At 41.8% G+C, this 14265-nt stretch overlaps 1 protein-coding gene and 1 pseudogene across 1 annotated transcript in view; one reads left to right on the top strand and one right to left on the bottom strand.

The window, feature by feature from the left end:
• Positions 1–910: 910 nt before the first annotated feature.
• LOC100945331 lies at positions 911–2871 on the top strand (annotated as a pseudogene).
• Positions 2871–14265, bottom strand: part of EPG5 (ectopic P-granules autophagy protein 5 homolog) — a 120251-nt gene continuing 108856 nt past the window's right edge. The window contains exons 40-44 of the mRNA XM_012802003.2: positions 12386–12628; positions 11080–11296; positions 10221–10436; positions 7946–8060; positions 2871–5280 (exon numbers count right to left, since the gene is read on the bottom strand). Of these exons, the coding sequence (XP_012657457.1) occupies positions 5098–5280; positions 7946–8060; positions 10221–10436; positions 11080–11296; positions 12386–12628 (974 nt within the window). The 3' untranslated portion in view covers positions 2871–5097. The remainder of the gene's footprint in view (positions 5281–7945; positions 8061–10220; positions 10437–11079; positions 11297–12385; positions 12629–14265) is intronic.

Below are 14265 nucleotides of genomic sequence, written 5' to 3'. Positions count from 1 at the left end.
CCTTTGTCCAGGGCAAGGGCTGGGATGAGGCAAGGGAGGCAACAGGGCCATAAAATTCAAGGAAGAGTGGCCCGCTCATTCTGGGCAGTCCTTTTAGGGCAACATGGCTGAACCTGGGCATAGACACCATGGTGGGAGGGAATAACTAAAGACAAAGGCATTTGGTCTGCGAGAGTACTGAGGAGTGGAGGATGCCAGAGATGTTGACTGACAATGCCTGAAGGTCTCTGGAGACGAGGCAAGAGTGGCCCCTGCCTGGACGGCTCCAGGCAGGCCCACAAGCAACAGGCAATACTACCAGGAGGTATCTGGGCTCAACATAAAGTAGAACTACAGACAGAGCCACCAAGGCAGCCTGGACTTGCCCAGGAGGGGCTGAACTGCCAGGCACCGGGCACGGCAGAGAAGAGGCTGGAAGACTCAGTGCTGAATGAGCAGTGGGAGTAGATGAGCTTTAATGATCCTTTTAAGTCTATGATTCGAGAACATTTGCTTCCTGCCCTAGAATACATTAATTTCAGGAATAAAAACCCAATGAAGGCCAGATATGGTGGCTCACACTTGTAGTACCATGTACTCAAGAGGCTGAGCTGGGAGGACTGCTTGAGGCCAGGAGACCGGAGACTACACTGCACTCCAGGCTGGGTGATGGAGTGAGACTTCACCTCCTAAAAAGTTTAAGTGAAGAATACCAGAGCTGAGACAGCCGTGCCCGCCGCCTCTCCTGCGGTGGCGAGTCCCCAGCTTTGAGGCGGTTTCCAGGCAGCCGTGCAGCTTCCACGCTGGATGTGCCAGCGCCGTGGTTTACAGCCCTGAAGAGTCTTTTTCCTTCCTATTTTGTCCCCATTGCAGTAATAAATCCCATTATGGAGACACTGCAGCTTTATAAAGGGATATAGTTTGAATTCTGTGGAGTGTAATTTTGTGTCGCAATGATGATGTCAAATGCTTTTGTTGTGATGGTGGCTTGAGGTATTGGGAATTTGGAGATGATCCATGGGTAGAACATGCCAAGTGGTTACAAGGTGTGAGTTCTTCATACGCATGAAAGGGCAAGGGTTTGTTGATGAGATTCAAGGTCGATATCCTCATCTTCTTGAACAGGTATTGTCAACTTCAGATACTCCTGGAGATGAAAATGCTGATCCACCAATTGTTCATTTTGGATCTGGGGAAATTGCTTCAGAAGATGCAGTCATGATGAATACACCTGTGGTGAATCTGCCTTGGAAGTGGGCTTTAGTAGAAGCTGGTAAGACAGACAGTTCAGAGCAAAATCCTAACTACTGGAGAGTACTACAAAACAGTCAATGATATTGTATCAGCTCTTGTGAATGTTGAAGATGAAAAAAGAGAAGAGGAAAAGGAAAGACAAGCTGAAGAAATGGCATCAGGTATTTATTGAGCATGAACACCAGTGCTAAATATTCTACTAATCATTGTGATTGTTCTCAAGGAGCCTGTCGATTAGCTTGGGAGATGACTTGTCATTAATTCAGAAGAATAGAATGGCTCTCTTTCAGTGGTTGACGTGTGGGCTTCCTATCCTGGATAATCTTTTAAAGGCCAATGTAATTAATAAACAGGAACATGATATTATTAAACAAAAAACACAGATACCTCTACAAGCAAGAGAACTGATACCATTTTAGTGAAAGGACTTGCTGCAGCCAACATCTTCAAAAACTGTCTAAAAGAAATCAATTCTACGTTTTGTAAGGACTTAATCATGGATAATATGAAGTATATTTCAACAGAAGAGGTTTCAGGTCCGTCACTGGAAGAACAACTGCGGAGGTTACAAGAAGAAAGAACTTGTAAAGTGTTTATGGACACAGAGGTTTCCATTGTATTTATTCCTTGTGGTTATCTGGTAGTGTGCTAGGAACGTGCCCCTTCTCTAAGAAAATGCCCCATTGGCAGGGGTATAATTAAGGGTACTATTCGTACATTTCTCTTATTAAAGAAAAGTTGGCTGTATCTTAAGTTATAAAGTCTTTAAAATACTGTTGAACATACAATGCTATTTGAATGAACCATTGGTTCTTCAATTAGTAACATTTGTGTTGTAATCTGCTTTGGTATTAATAATCTTATTTCTAAACAGGTAGTTTATATCATATTTAATCTTAACCTGTGTATTTACAAGAGAGGATTTGTTTGATGAGCTATGTAAGTACATATATATTGTTATCTGTCACTTTAGGTGTTGGTGGATTTGGTATTCTTTCTGAAAGCTTTGAGTACCACTGCCACAATATAGTATAGAATAAAAGAACTGGAAATGTAAAAAAAAAAAATTTAAGTGAAAACTTACACATTACCTTCATTCAAAAGGAAGGAGGATAGATTCACTCATAACTTGTATGACATGAACACAATGATTCGGGTGACTCGTCAGGGGGAATAAGAAGGCTGATACTTGATTGAAGAGAGCTTAGGCTGTTCTGTGGGTTTTCATTTCCTGGACTAGGCGCCCCCTAACCTCAAAGAACTGAGAGACTCAGGCTCAACCTCCAGGAGGCAGAAGCATCTGATGACTGAGCTGGCATACTGATGGTGAAATTAAGAAATAAGCCATGTCTCAAAGCTGAGATCCTGTGTGCCGGAGCCTTGGAAATATATTTGGCTGGGTCCTGGCTGCACTGCCACACGTGTAAAGACCTGCCTTCCTCAACATCCAGCGTCTTCCAGCGTTCTGCCCTTCACTGTTCTGGTCAGGTGGTGGAGCCACGTGAAGCAGGGAGGTAATGTCTCTCTGAGTCATCTGTGCATGGCAGGGTGGCGAGTGATGAATAGAGAAGCAAGAGATGCTTTGCATGGTCACCAGAACGCTTTGTCCTCCTGCTCCCAGGATCCTGTCAGACGTCCTTATCTGAGCCTGATGGCAGTACTGGTCGTCGTGCAAAGTCAGAGCATGCAGCACTCACCCTCTACACTGCCTGGCCCAGGAGGCTGGCCTTGGTCTTGTTTAATCCCATGTAGCACTGTCACTGTCTCTGCAAGTAACCCTGTGCTCTCTGGAGGACAACAATTTTTTCAAGCAAAAGCTCATTACCCCTTCAAGCCAATAGGCAGGCTGGCCTATCTGTTGCTTCTTCCCTCCCGGGAGACGACAGCAGCATGGCCGTGTTCTGAACTGCCTCAGTGTCTTCACAGCCTCTCTCGGCCCAGAGAGGAACTTGCAGGCACCTATGAATTGAGTCAACCTTCTGACATTAATTTAAGCACGAAGGAGTTAAAGAAGCACTTTTACTGACCATCTCTGACAATCAAGTTACAGTGCCAATAAATTATGAGACACAGCAATCTACATTACCTTTAACAACTGAAATATTTTACCAGACAGTGTGATATCTCTATAATTGGGATTCTTACCAGTTACAACCAAAGATTGATTTTATTTTTTATAATTTTTACAGACCAAATACATTATATTATAAACTTTCAAAAATTAACAGATTAATTAATCATAATTCTTTAAAATGTACATACTGTCAAAAATTTCACATTCTTGGACATCAATAATTACAATCCCCCCAAAGAAAACAGCACGCAAAATATTTCCTGTCATAAAATCATTGTTACCAATTAAGCCATCCACAGCTTCTAAACTTTTCGATACAGAACAAGATGACTGATTTTGAAAATGGAGGGAAGCAAAAAACAGGGACAGCTGAGACAAGTCCCTCTGAGATAGACACTTTGTGACCGTAAAACCCCAGAGGGCCCAAACTTTGTCAGAGCTGCAAAGCGTGTCTGGGAGGCAGGATTGTTCCACCCAACAAAAGAAGTCTGAAACAAGGAGGAATGCCTACAGACTTCCAAAGGTTGGGAAGAGTTCCAAAAGGACATCTGAGAAGAGATTATGGTTGTTAACTATATCCTTATCCCCCTCCCGAAAGCTCTTGGTGGCTGTTAGACATTTATAGATAAATATTCTTGGGCTTTAGATAAGCTGTAAACAAAGACACATTATGTAGGCTATAAAAACAAAGCCCGTTTCGAGGTGACAGAATTCAGAATCTGATGAGGGAAGTCAAACTGTTAATTCCTAAGGGAGATAACATGAGCAAGAAGATGGCAACAGAAGAAGGCAAGGTTACACACTGGCTTTGGTAATGAATGAACTGTGAACAACAGAAGGCACGTGGCTATTTTCAAAAGCCAAATTTCAGTAGTTCTTCTGGCCTGACCTGGTGTCCACAGACAAGTGTTCCAGCAGGTCCATGGGCTTCATTTGAGTTCATGTATGGAGTGAAAAAAGAAACAGAGAACAGTCATGTGGACAGGGGCTGAGTAGGTGATGAAAATGAGGTGGGGTAGAAGGTGAGGGAATGCAGGGACTCTGGTGACTGGATTGGCCCTGCCTGTACTTTCCACTGCGTGGACCAAACAAAATTTACCTGTGCAAAAAAAGCATGCTCCTCCAGGACCATCCAGCTTGCATCCCCAATTCAGATAGGAAGCTCCCTCTCTATGAAAACACATGACTGGATGGAAAGGGAATTGTCACCATCTCTGCTATCCACCACGATCAGGATAAAGTGATCATATTTTATAGGACTCACTTTATCTCCCTTCTGAGAGAAATAATATGGTAAATCTAGAGTATATCTCTACATTTAAGAAGTGTAGAAGTTTTCAAAGTTGATTTTTTTACTTTGAAGGAACAGAAACAGGATTCAAAAATGACGGTTCTATACAACTTCCAGAGTCATCAGATCTGGACAGGAGTCTTAACATTTAAATAAAGCAAGGAGACAGAAGGGGAGACATACAAAGAACTCCATCTTGAGGTCTTGTGAGATGACTGGGACATTTGGCATCTGTGAGTGGCTCTGTACCCAAGTGGAACTGAGTTAAGTTTCTCGTTGTGAATGAACATTAAAAAACTACAAAGTCCCCATAAAGTTTTAAGAGCTAAAAAAACACACACATAATCACAGAATATCTAATGCCTCTAGACTTACATCTTGGTCAACACTCGCTGGCCAAACTGAGCTCTGCAGTGAAACTGAGCAAAGTTACTTGTGCAACAGCAAAATTAAATGTAAACATAAACAGCAAGGGGGATTTTCAAGAGCCTCGGTATTACTATCGTATGTTGTCCAAATAATGCACTTCTGGATAGAGACAGTTAACGAGAAGAGCCAGGAAGCTTTTGCCATCTTGGAGGCAATGGCCAGGATGCTTTATAAATTGGGCAGCTTGTGATATCTGATCCTGGTATTCAACATACTGCTTACTCGATGTCATGGATTCAAGAGCACTCAGAGCCTACAAGACATGGAAGACGAGAGGATTAACTTCACATATGCACGTAACTTGACTGCCACAGGCTGAGTACAACCTACCATTGTTACCTGGTTTAACCATGAGGCTTAAGGGGAAGGAAGTCTACAGAACTGAGGTTAGGATTCAGAAAGGCAGACATGGATTGACCACAACCAGAAGGAAGCCAGCCACCCAAGCCCCTCAGCCTTCCTGTTCCATGCTATTTCCCAATGCTTCCTTACACAGAGCCACTGATGTAGCAGGCTGGTCTCACTGCTGGACACCTCTGCTGCCACACCTACTTCTGAACCCTGCCTTGTCGCTATTCTCAAGAGTCCCACCTGTGGGGTCCTCCCCATCAGATCACCTCCCTCCCTCTCTTCCTGGAGCCCCACTGGAAATCACAGGCACTGGCCACATCCCTCTATGATGAGACCTATTTAATATGCTGTTGAATTGATCCTCAGTTTACAAAGTAATGTCATATTAAACTAACTGAATGAAATTCTAAAGAAACCAGTTGCTAAGCACCACTGAAGGTAAATCCGTCCTTAAATTCACCAAGACATAAAATACAGATTAAGTTCCTCCCAATTCTGTCTGAGAAAACAGCACAGAATCAATGGGAGAAAAAGCTCCCATGCCTCTCTCTTCAGAGGAAGAAAAAAACACATTCTTGACTCCATAATTTTAATTTTCATTCCTTAATAGGAGAAAGAAGGGAAAGAGACTGTATATGGAGAAAACAAAAAGAACAGTGGTTCTTGGGGGTAGTGTTCTGGTTTCCAATTGCATAAGCTCCCACACCCCCAGGGTCTTGACTACATGCCCTTCCTCAAGGGGGAACCCCCACCCCCATGAAGCTACCTCTCCCTTCCCGTCCCAGTTAGCAGAGCCACCATGCTAGAGAATATATATTAAAGGATGAAGTTTGGGGCGGCACCTGTGGCTCAAGGAGTAGGGTGCCAGCACCATACACCGAGTGTGACGGGTTCAAGCCCGGGGCCCAGCCAAAAACTGCAAAAAAAAAAAAAAAAAAAGATGAAGTTTGCTTGGTTCAGAAAATGAAAAGGGAGACTTTTCTTTCTTTTTGCTTCTTTAAAGAAGAATTTTTTTTTTGAGGATTGGTAGCTTAGAAATAAATTATCAAGTGGGCTGTAGCTGAAGTCCTAGGGTTGGAAATAAACAACTAAAGAGATTTTGCTATAAAACTAAGAGCTGTGTGAACAGGGTTTAATCTAAGAACAGGAATGAGAGGAGACAGGCATCCCCATGAACCAGTCTCCTTCTATCTTCCTTCTAGTTCTCTCCTCTCCCTTTTTAAATGTAGCCACCCAAATGGTCTACTTTGATGTTTGCCTAAGATTAATCATTTTATGAAAAGATGACTTTTTTCAAGTCTAAAAATCCTATGGAGACATCAGTTTAAGTCTGAAGGAATACAGACAAAGAGAGGCAAGGCCTGGGTGACCCACGCCCCAGATAAAGCAAAGTACTGACGCTCGAAGTACCAGTGGCCATAAAAGAGTTAAGAGCTTTCCAATATATCCTGCAATGCATCTCACGGACTTTACAGCTAGCTACCCTTGAAGACTCATCTGCCCACTTGTGCTATTTCACATAAGACAACAGGGGATTCAAACAGCAGTTGGTGAACAATGGGTGACAAGTTATCATGTATTTTATAAGCCAAGATCCCTGGAAAGAACCTGCCAGTTCTACCATCTGATCCTTTCCCTTAATAATCACGATCTCACACTGAATGTGGCTGGCTTAGACTGATAAAGCTGCACCATCGGAGGAGCTAAGGGGTCTAAGCACCTACTGATTACAGACATAGTTGGGCAGAGTGATGAGTAGAAGAGTCTGGAGCCTGACTGGCTGGCGTGTACCAGCCCCAACACGTACTAGCTTTCTTACTGGGACAAATTACTTAGCCTCTCTCTGTCTGTTTCCTCATCCTTAAAAGCAGGATAATAACAGTTCCTGTGCTATACGGTTGTTATGAGGATTAAATGAGTAAAACTTGAGCTCATTAATATTAAGTGAGTTAAAACTAAGAACAGTGCCTGCCACATAGGAAGCACTCAAGAATGCTGGCCCTCATCTTGTACTGCACACCTGTACTGTACTGGCCAGCTTGTTTATAGGGTATAGGAATGGGACCACCGCCACGTGATCTTCCATGTTTTTAGAACAAATTGGAATTTCTCACAGCTACTGTTCTGTCCATTTTAGATTATTTCAGCATCAGCCAATAGCAGTGATCAAGCTTTAGACTCACAAAACAGGATCCAGTTTCTCAGTTCCCATTTAAAGCTTGGTTAACTTTCCACCATCTCAAATGTGGCCATGCCTCCTGTACCAGCCCCAGGCCCAGCCCAGCATGTGGCAGGTCAGAGCATATTCACAGCCTTAGACAGGCTTGCCCAGGGTCTTACTTATTCCACAAGGACAGTAACAGTGCTCTCAGCCAAGTGCTTTCAAAGATTGGTCTATAATATGAGGAGGGCACATACAACCATTTTCCATTAAGCAGGGTGCGCTCATGGGAACACGCATCACTGCAGAGCATCATGTCATGGTGTGTCCAGGCTAGAGCTACCACTTCCCCACCTTTTGAAGAAGATGTGCTACAGAACCACTAACTTCCACTTTAAATACTGACCTGCTGAGCTTTGGGGGTAAGATGTAATTCAGAGCCAGGCTTCAAACGGATCTGGTCTTCTGCAGGAACCTGAACTGAAAGGAAGGCGGCCATGCCTCGGGCAACCACACGGAACCTTAGGTATCAGGGAGAGGTCAGAGGACATACGTAACATGTTCAAGTGTTTTAAAATAAACACCATATTTTCTATTAGAAAACAAGATAAACAGATTTCCAAATCTTCTGTGTGGTTAGCCTCTTCAAAATAATCTTAAATATGATCAAGAAGTAGCTTTATTCTTCCCTTCTATTACTGCCCCTCAAACAATGTATATACAATTCAGATTGGAGAATGGAAGTGCCGGCAAAGTGAAATAAACAGAATCCTCATACATCACTGGTGGGAATGTAAATGTTTTGGAAAACAGTTTGGCAGTTGCTTAGTAAGTGAAATACAGAGCTACCATGTGACCTAGCAATTCCACTCCTGGGTATATACCCCCCAAAGTAAAAACAGACGGTCTCACAAAAACTGTACACAGATATTCAAAAATCCAAATAAGCTGATGAATAGATAAAATGTGGTATAAAATGGAAGATTATTCAGCCATAAAAAGGAATAAAGTTGTTTTTTGAGACAGAGTCTTACTTTGTCACCCTTGGTAGAGTGCCATGGCATCACAGCACAGCTCACAGCAACTTCAGACTCTTGGGCTTAAGTGATTCTCTTGCCTCAGCCTCCCAAGTAGGTGGGACTACAGGAGCCTACACAGTGTCCAGCTATTTGAGAGATGGGGTCTTGTTTTGGCTCAGGCTGACCTATGAGCTCAGGCAATCCACCTGCCTTGGCCTCCCAGAGTGCTGGGATTACAGGCGTGAGCCATTGTGCCTGGCAGAGAAGAAGTTCTTTACACATGCTACAACATGGTGAACTTTATGTTAAATGAATTAAATCAGACACCAGAGGCTACAATGATGATTCCATTTATATGAAATGTCCAAAGTGGTATTAAATACATAAACTTACAATGTCACTCAGTGGCCGCCAGAGACTAGGGGTTTAAGGCAATGGAGGTGACTGCTGAATGGGTATAGGGTTTCCTTTTGAGGTGACAAAAATGTTCTGAAATTAGAGTATGGTGATGGCTGCAATAATACTATGATGTACTAAATGTTATTAAATTGTATTTATTAAAGTGGTGGCATTGGAAAGTTTTAAGTGACGTCATGTATTTTACCCAATTAAAAAAAAAAATAAGCACTTGATTCAAGCAAAAGATACACAAGGCAAATTTAAGTGAAACAAAATCACACAGGCCTCCTAAATTCCATCAAAAACACGGAAATATAACTGGTTTGGAGTGGTTCACAAAGTTACAACAACATGATGGGTTATTCCTCAAGAATGCTGACATCAGTGTGGTATTCAAACTCTCTTCAACATGACAAAGGCTTGAGATGAAAACCATGATATAAAGAAGTATTGTAAGATAAAATTCTTTCATGCCTTAGAATTTTTAGCAACAAAAACCTAGATTTGTTCCTTACTACTTATCCTTTTTACCTCAACCCATCTTGAGGACTTAACGAGTCACCAGGCCGGGCGTGGTGGCTCACACCTATAATCCTAGCACTTGGGGAAGCCAAGGCACATAGATCATCTGAGTTCAGGAGTTCAAGAACAGCATGAGCAATAGTGAGACCCCATCTCTACTAAAAATAGAAAAACTAGTTGGGCATTGTGGTGGGCTCCCCCCAAATCCCAGCTACAGGAGGCTGAGGCAAGAGGATTGCTTGAGGCCAAGAGTTCCAGGTTGCTGTGAGCTATGATGCCACAGCACTCTACCCTGGGTAACAAAGGGAGACTCTTATCTTAAAAAATGAAAAAAAAAAAAAAAAGTTCATCAGACTAAGTCCCTCACAAGTTCCAGGTTTCCCTAAACTCATCAATTGCTTGCTATAAAGCAGCTGACTGGGGTATTTGAACCTAACTTCACGTATCATCTCTGGCTCAAAACCAAAAAGAAATCAGTTGTGCAGTCAGGTTGTGGAGTCAAAACACAAGAGATACTACTAAAAAAATACTGTTGGAATGTGTAGGTTTTCTTTAAAGGTAAGAAAAAACAAACACGTTTTTTAGAATGAAAAGATATAATCAGGTTCTGACTTTTTTTCCCATTAATCTTTCTGGAAAACATAGATCCTAAGTCAAGAAACCTAGTGAAGTATCACAATCTGTATGCAGGTACAGTCATCGGAGGCCCATTTAGACCAGCGGTGGGAACTGCTATCTTACCTGTTAGACAAGGGCGACTTCCGGCCCAGCCCAATTGCCCCCAGGATCCCGGAGCTGAGCCTCTCCTCTGCCACAAGGTTCTGCCTGCTCTGAAGCATGAGCAGAATTCGGATGACAGATTCCGTCAGGAACGAGTCATTCTGCTCTGTCTGGATCAGGGACAGCTGCAAGACTTGGTGCCACCACAGAAATAACTTTGCTTCTTCCTGCACAGAGCTGGGGAAGAAGCAAAATTATTTTCCATGGTGGCACCAAGGAAAATGAAATTAGAAGTGGACTTTTTTCCTACTCTCATTTAAATGAAAGTGTGCATTTGAGTTTTAGGTATAATAGACATTTAGTATTTTTTTTTCTTTTTTTTGCAGTTTTTGGCCAGGGCCAAATTTGAACCCGCCACCTCCGGTATATGGGGCCGATGCCCTACTCCTTTGAGCCACAGGTGCCGCCTAGACATTTAGTCCTTTAAAAGCATAGGCTAATGCGTGATAATATAAATGAAGTAATGGAACTGTAACAACTATCTTTTATTTAGCACTTAAGATATGCCAGACAGTGTGCATGGGCTTTCTTTTCTTTCACTTAATCCTTATAACAACCCTTAAAGTTAGATATTATTACCTCTACTTAGCTGGTAAGGAAGCTGAAGTTCAGTGCTGAAAATGCCACTTTTAGGAAATAAAAAACTGGCTCAGAAAATTAGCCCGCTGAAGTAAAAAACTTTCCAAAACAAGTGTCACTGTACCTCATAGCCTTGTTTATTGTGCATCACTTATTTCTGTGTACTTAAATACACATGTGAACTCTAAATTCCAAGTTAACCAAATACAAGCTGGATTTAACAGCCAGGGGGCCGACATACCTTGGATACACCTGTTCCAACCACTTGCTTAAGATGAGCAGCACTTTCATTTCATTCCTCAGAGTTTGCTCACTGTTTAAACACTGCAGCAGGTAGACATAAAGAGTCAGGTAACTGCCGAGAGCTAGGCACTCCTGCAGAAATTCTTCTATGGTGAGCTCAGGAACTTGAAGGGACACCAGAATGGGGCCCCATCCTAAATTTTGATTGAGGGAGCCTGAGAACAGACCACCAAGAAGAGACATCAAGATATAAGCAAGAATCGGATTGCTTAACAAGTCTAATGAATCTTTTTACTTTAAGCTTTATGCCAAAACAACATTTCTCACATTGGCCCCAGAGGCCACACAAGTGAAATGCCCCTCAGTACTTTGACAGGAAAGTCCTTGTGCTAGACTATCTCAAGCTAGCCACAAGAGGAGTTTAGGAAATCAGAGTTCAGGGTGAATGTTTATAGATCACTTTTCTTATCATATTATTAAAATATCATGTAGATACTGCCTGTTCCAGTCATTTGAGAATTTTAATTGTAATACCATTTTTAAGTATGTATAAACACTTAGGCTTTTCTATGGGAAAATGCTATCAATCTATCATAAGTATTTTTATTTACCAAAGCTTAGTTTGACCCGTATCTTAACAGAAACCATTTAAGATTAAGTAAAACAAATGCATTTGGAATGAGAGTGGTACCCTAATGGTTCTCCACCCTTCAAGGGAGTGAGAACGTGGTGGCCTGGTGACGTGCACAGCACCTCCCCCAGCGGCGGACATGGATAGTTCATGAGTTGTAAGGACAGAACAGATGGCAGGTTATGGGCACTTCCCAGATCCTGGCTCCAATATCCTTTCTCTCCCACTGTGCATTCTAATGTGTATCAGGACATCAGGGGAAATGAACCTAGTCAATCATTATTATATAAATCCTGGTTGACAATATTTTCTTTGAGAACTATGACGTGGCCTATGATATGATATGATTTGTGTATTACAAGTTGGTCTGATACACCCAAACCAGTGTAAAATGAGTTAGAGCTTTTCTCCCTTGAACTGCGATTTTACCAACAGACATAGATCATAGGTTCTCATGCTAACTGTGACCTTAATGAAAAAGATATGTATGTGTGTGCGTATGTGTATACATTTATTTATTCTAAAACATACAAAACATTTACAGAATAGAAATCATAATAGTACAATCCCTCATTGGTCAGAGTCTGGAAAGATCTCCTGATGAAAAAGCTTTAATCTTGCCTGGAAAAGATGAATATAATAGGAGCGTAAGGTAACATCAGTGTCCTCTTACTTTCTTTGAAGTAGGCAGTGATGCAGGCTTCTGCAGTCTCGGCCATGTGGCGGACAGAAGCCAGGCTCTGGCAGGCTGCGGTTAAAAGGGGCAGTACCACTAGCCCATGTACTTTTTGGTCAATCCAGGTCCGGATGCTGCCTCGGAGGAACTCTGCCGTGGGCACAGTTGCATTGTTCAGCATCATGAGGACTTCCGTAAAGAGGCTGCTGAGGGCCATGTGGCGGGCTTGGCTGTCCATGTCTGAAGGGAACATAGACGTACACTTGAGAATGGCTGCTAGAACAGTAACTAGGAAAGTGATCAAGACAACAACAGTAGTTCAACAGTAGCAGCAAACAACAGCTGCTCCCCAGGCAGACTGCAGGCTGATTACAAGGGACCGGAAGGAGGACTCTGGATGGTATCTGGCTTTTACAGACAGAACGTGGCTGGCACAGAAGTACTTTGTAAGAGCAAAAGCAGGAATTGCTACACCTTAATACAAAGATCTCAAATTGGTGTGAAAGTAACTCATTTATCACGTCATGCCTAATTAGTCTTTGTTTCCTGAGCTTTGCTCCTGGAAAACCAAATTCAGGGATCTTAACAGTCATTTGGTAAACCAAGTAGCAACAGTATCCCCACTCCATCATTGCCATTGCTGTCAACATCCCAGAATAAAGATTATTACTTAAAACTAAACATAAACAAAAGGAAAGACCATTTCAAAGGTTCCTAACAGCAGCTCTTTTATTTCTTTGTTTTTTAAATAAGAAAAATGAACAGACTAGTCTTTCAAAAAAAAAAAAAATAGAGGTAAGAAGAGAATAAAATGCAAGAAAAAGCAAACTCATTTTATAAGAGAAATGCAAACAAGCAGAAGGTCACCGAGGTACATTCCTTCCTTACATTCCAAAGCAGAAAGGATGTTTCTAATGGGCCTAACTTTTGCCAACTATTCTAGCTCCCTGTACGTTTTTTTTTTGTTTTTGCTTTTTAATGGAACAGAACTGTGGTTTTCATGCCATAAGGGTTCAGTATTATATCAACAGGAATGATAAAACGTTCAAAGAGATCATACTCATCACACCCATCAAAACAAATTTATCTACTTACAGAGGGTTAAATAAACCCTCATTTAACATGACCATACCAGAACTACTTATCAGGCAAAGATTAAAAAAAAAAAAAACTGAGAGAGATAATAACAGTCTGCATGTATGAATACTTATTTTTGTACTTATTTCTATAAGTATATTCTTGGTAATAAAGGCCTTTTCTTTGAATTCCAACTGAATAGCAAATGTATCTTTCAATTATGGCTCACAGGAACAGTACAGTGACCCTCCTGACAGAACAGTTTCTACCCCTCCTGTTCATCATCAACACGGACAACAAATGTTTTCCTAAAAACCAGATCTGATCCTATCACCCCCACTGCTTAAGATCTCTCTAGGCTCCTCTCCCCCTTTCCCTGGTCAGCTATCATTCCACCTGCCTGGTACAATCACACGTGGATGGCTTCTCCAGCACTGCTTGCTGACTTTTCTTTTTTTCTTGAACTTGCTGACTTCCTAGGCTGCTGCTAAAATTTTAGATGTTATTATCTCATTTGATACTTACCATATCTACATAAAATAGGTGTGATTACTAACAAGGTTGGGCACATTCTCTTGGTTATTGGTCTTTTGGATATTTTCATTGGTCATTTGGATATTTTCTTTTATAGGATGTTGTTTCAAGGCTCTTGCCTGTTTTTTTCCTATCAAGTTGTCTTTTTTTTGCTTGTTTCATCCAATGTGACTACCTGAATCCTTCACATTTCACATAATTACTGACGTAGCTGGGTCTAAATCTACTACTATCTTCACATATACAGCCTATGTGGCATGACTTTT

This window comes from Otolemur garnettii, unplaced genomic scaffold, assembly GCF_000181295.1.
Source record: "Otolemur garnettii isolate 467f Iridium unplaced genomic scaffold, OtoGar3 scaffold00012, whole genome shotgun sequence".
Classification (NCBI taxonomy): Eukaryota; Metazoa; Chordata; class Mammalia; order Primates; family Galagidae; genus Otolemur; species Otolemur garnettii.
Note: the sequence above shows the minus strand (reverse complement) of the source record. Positions and strands in the feature narration are given on the sequence as shown.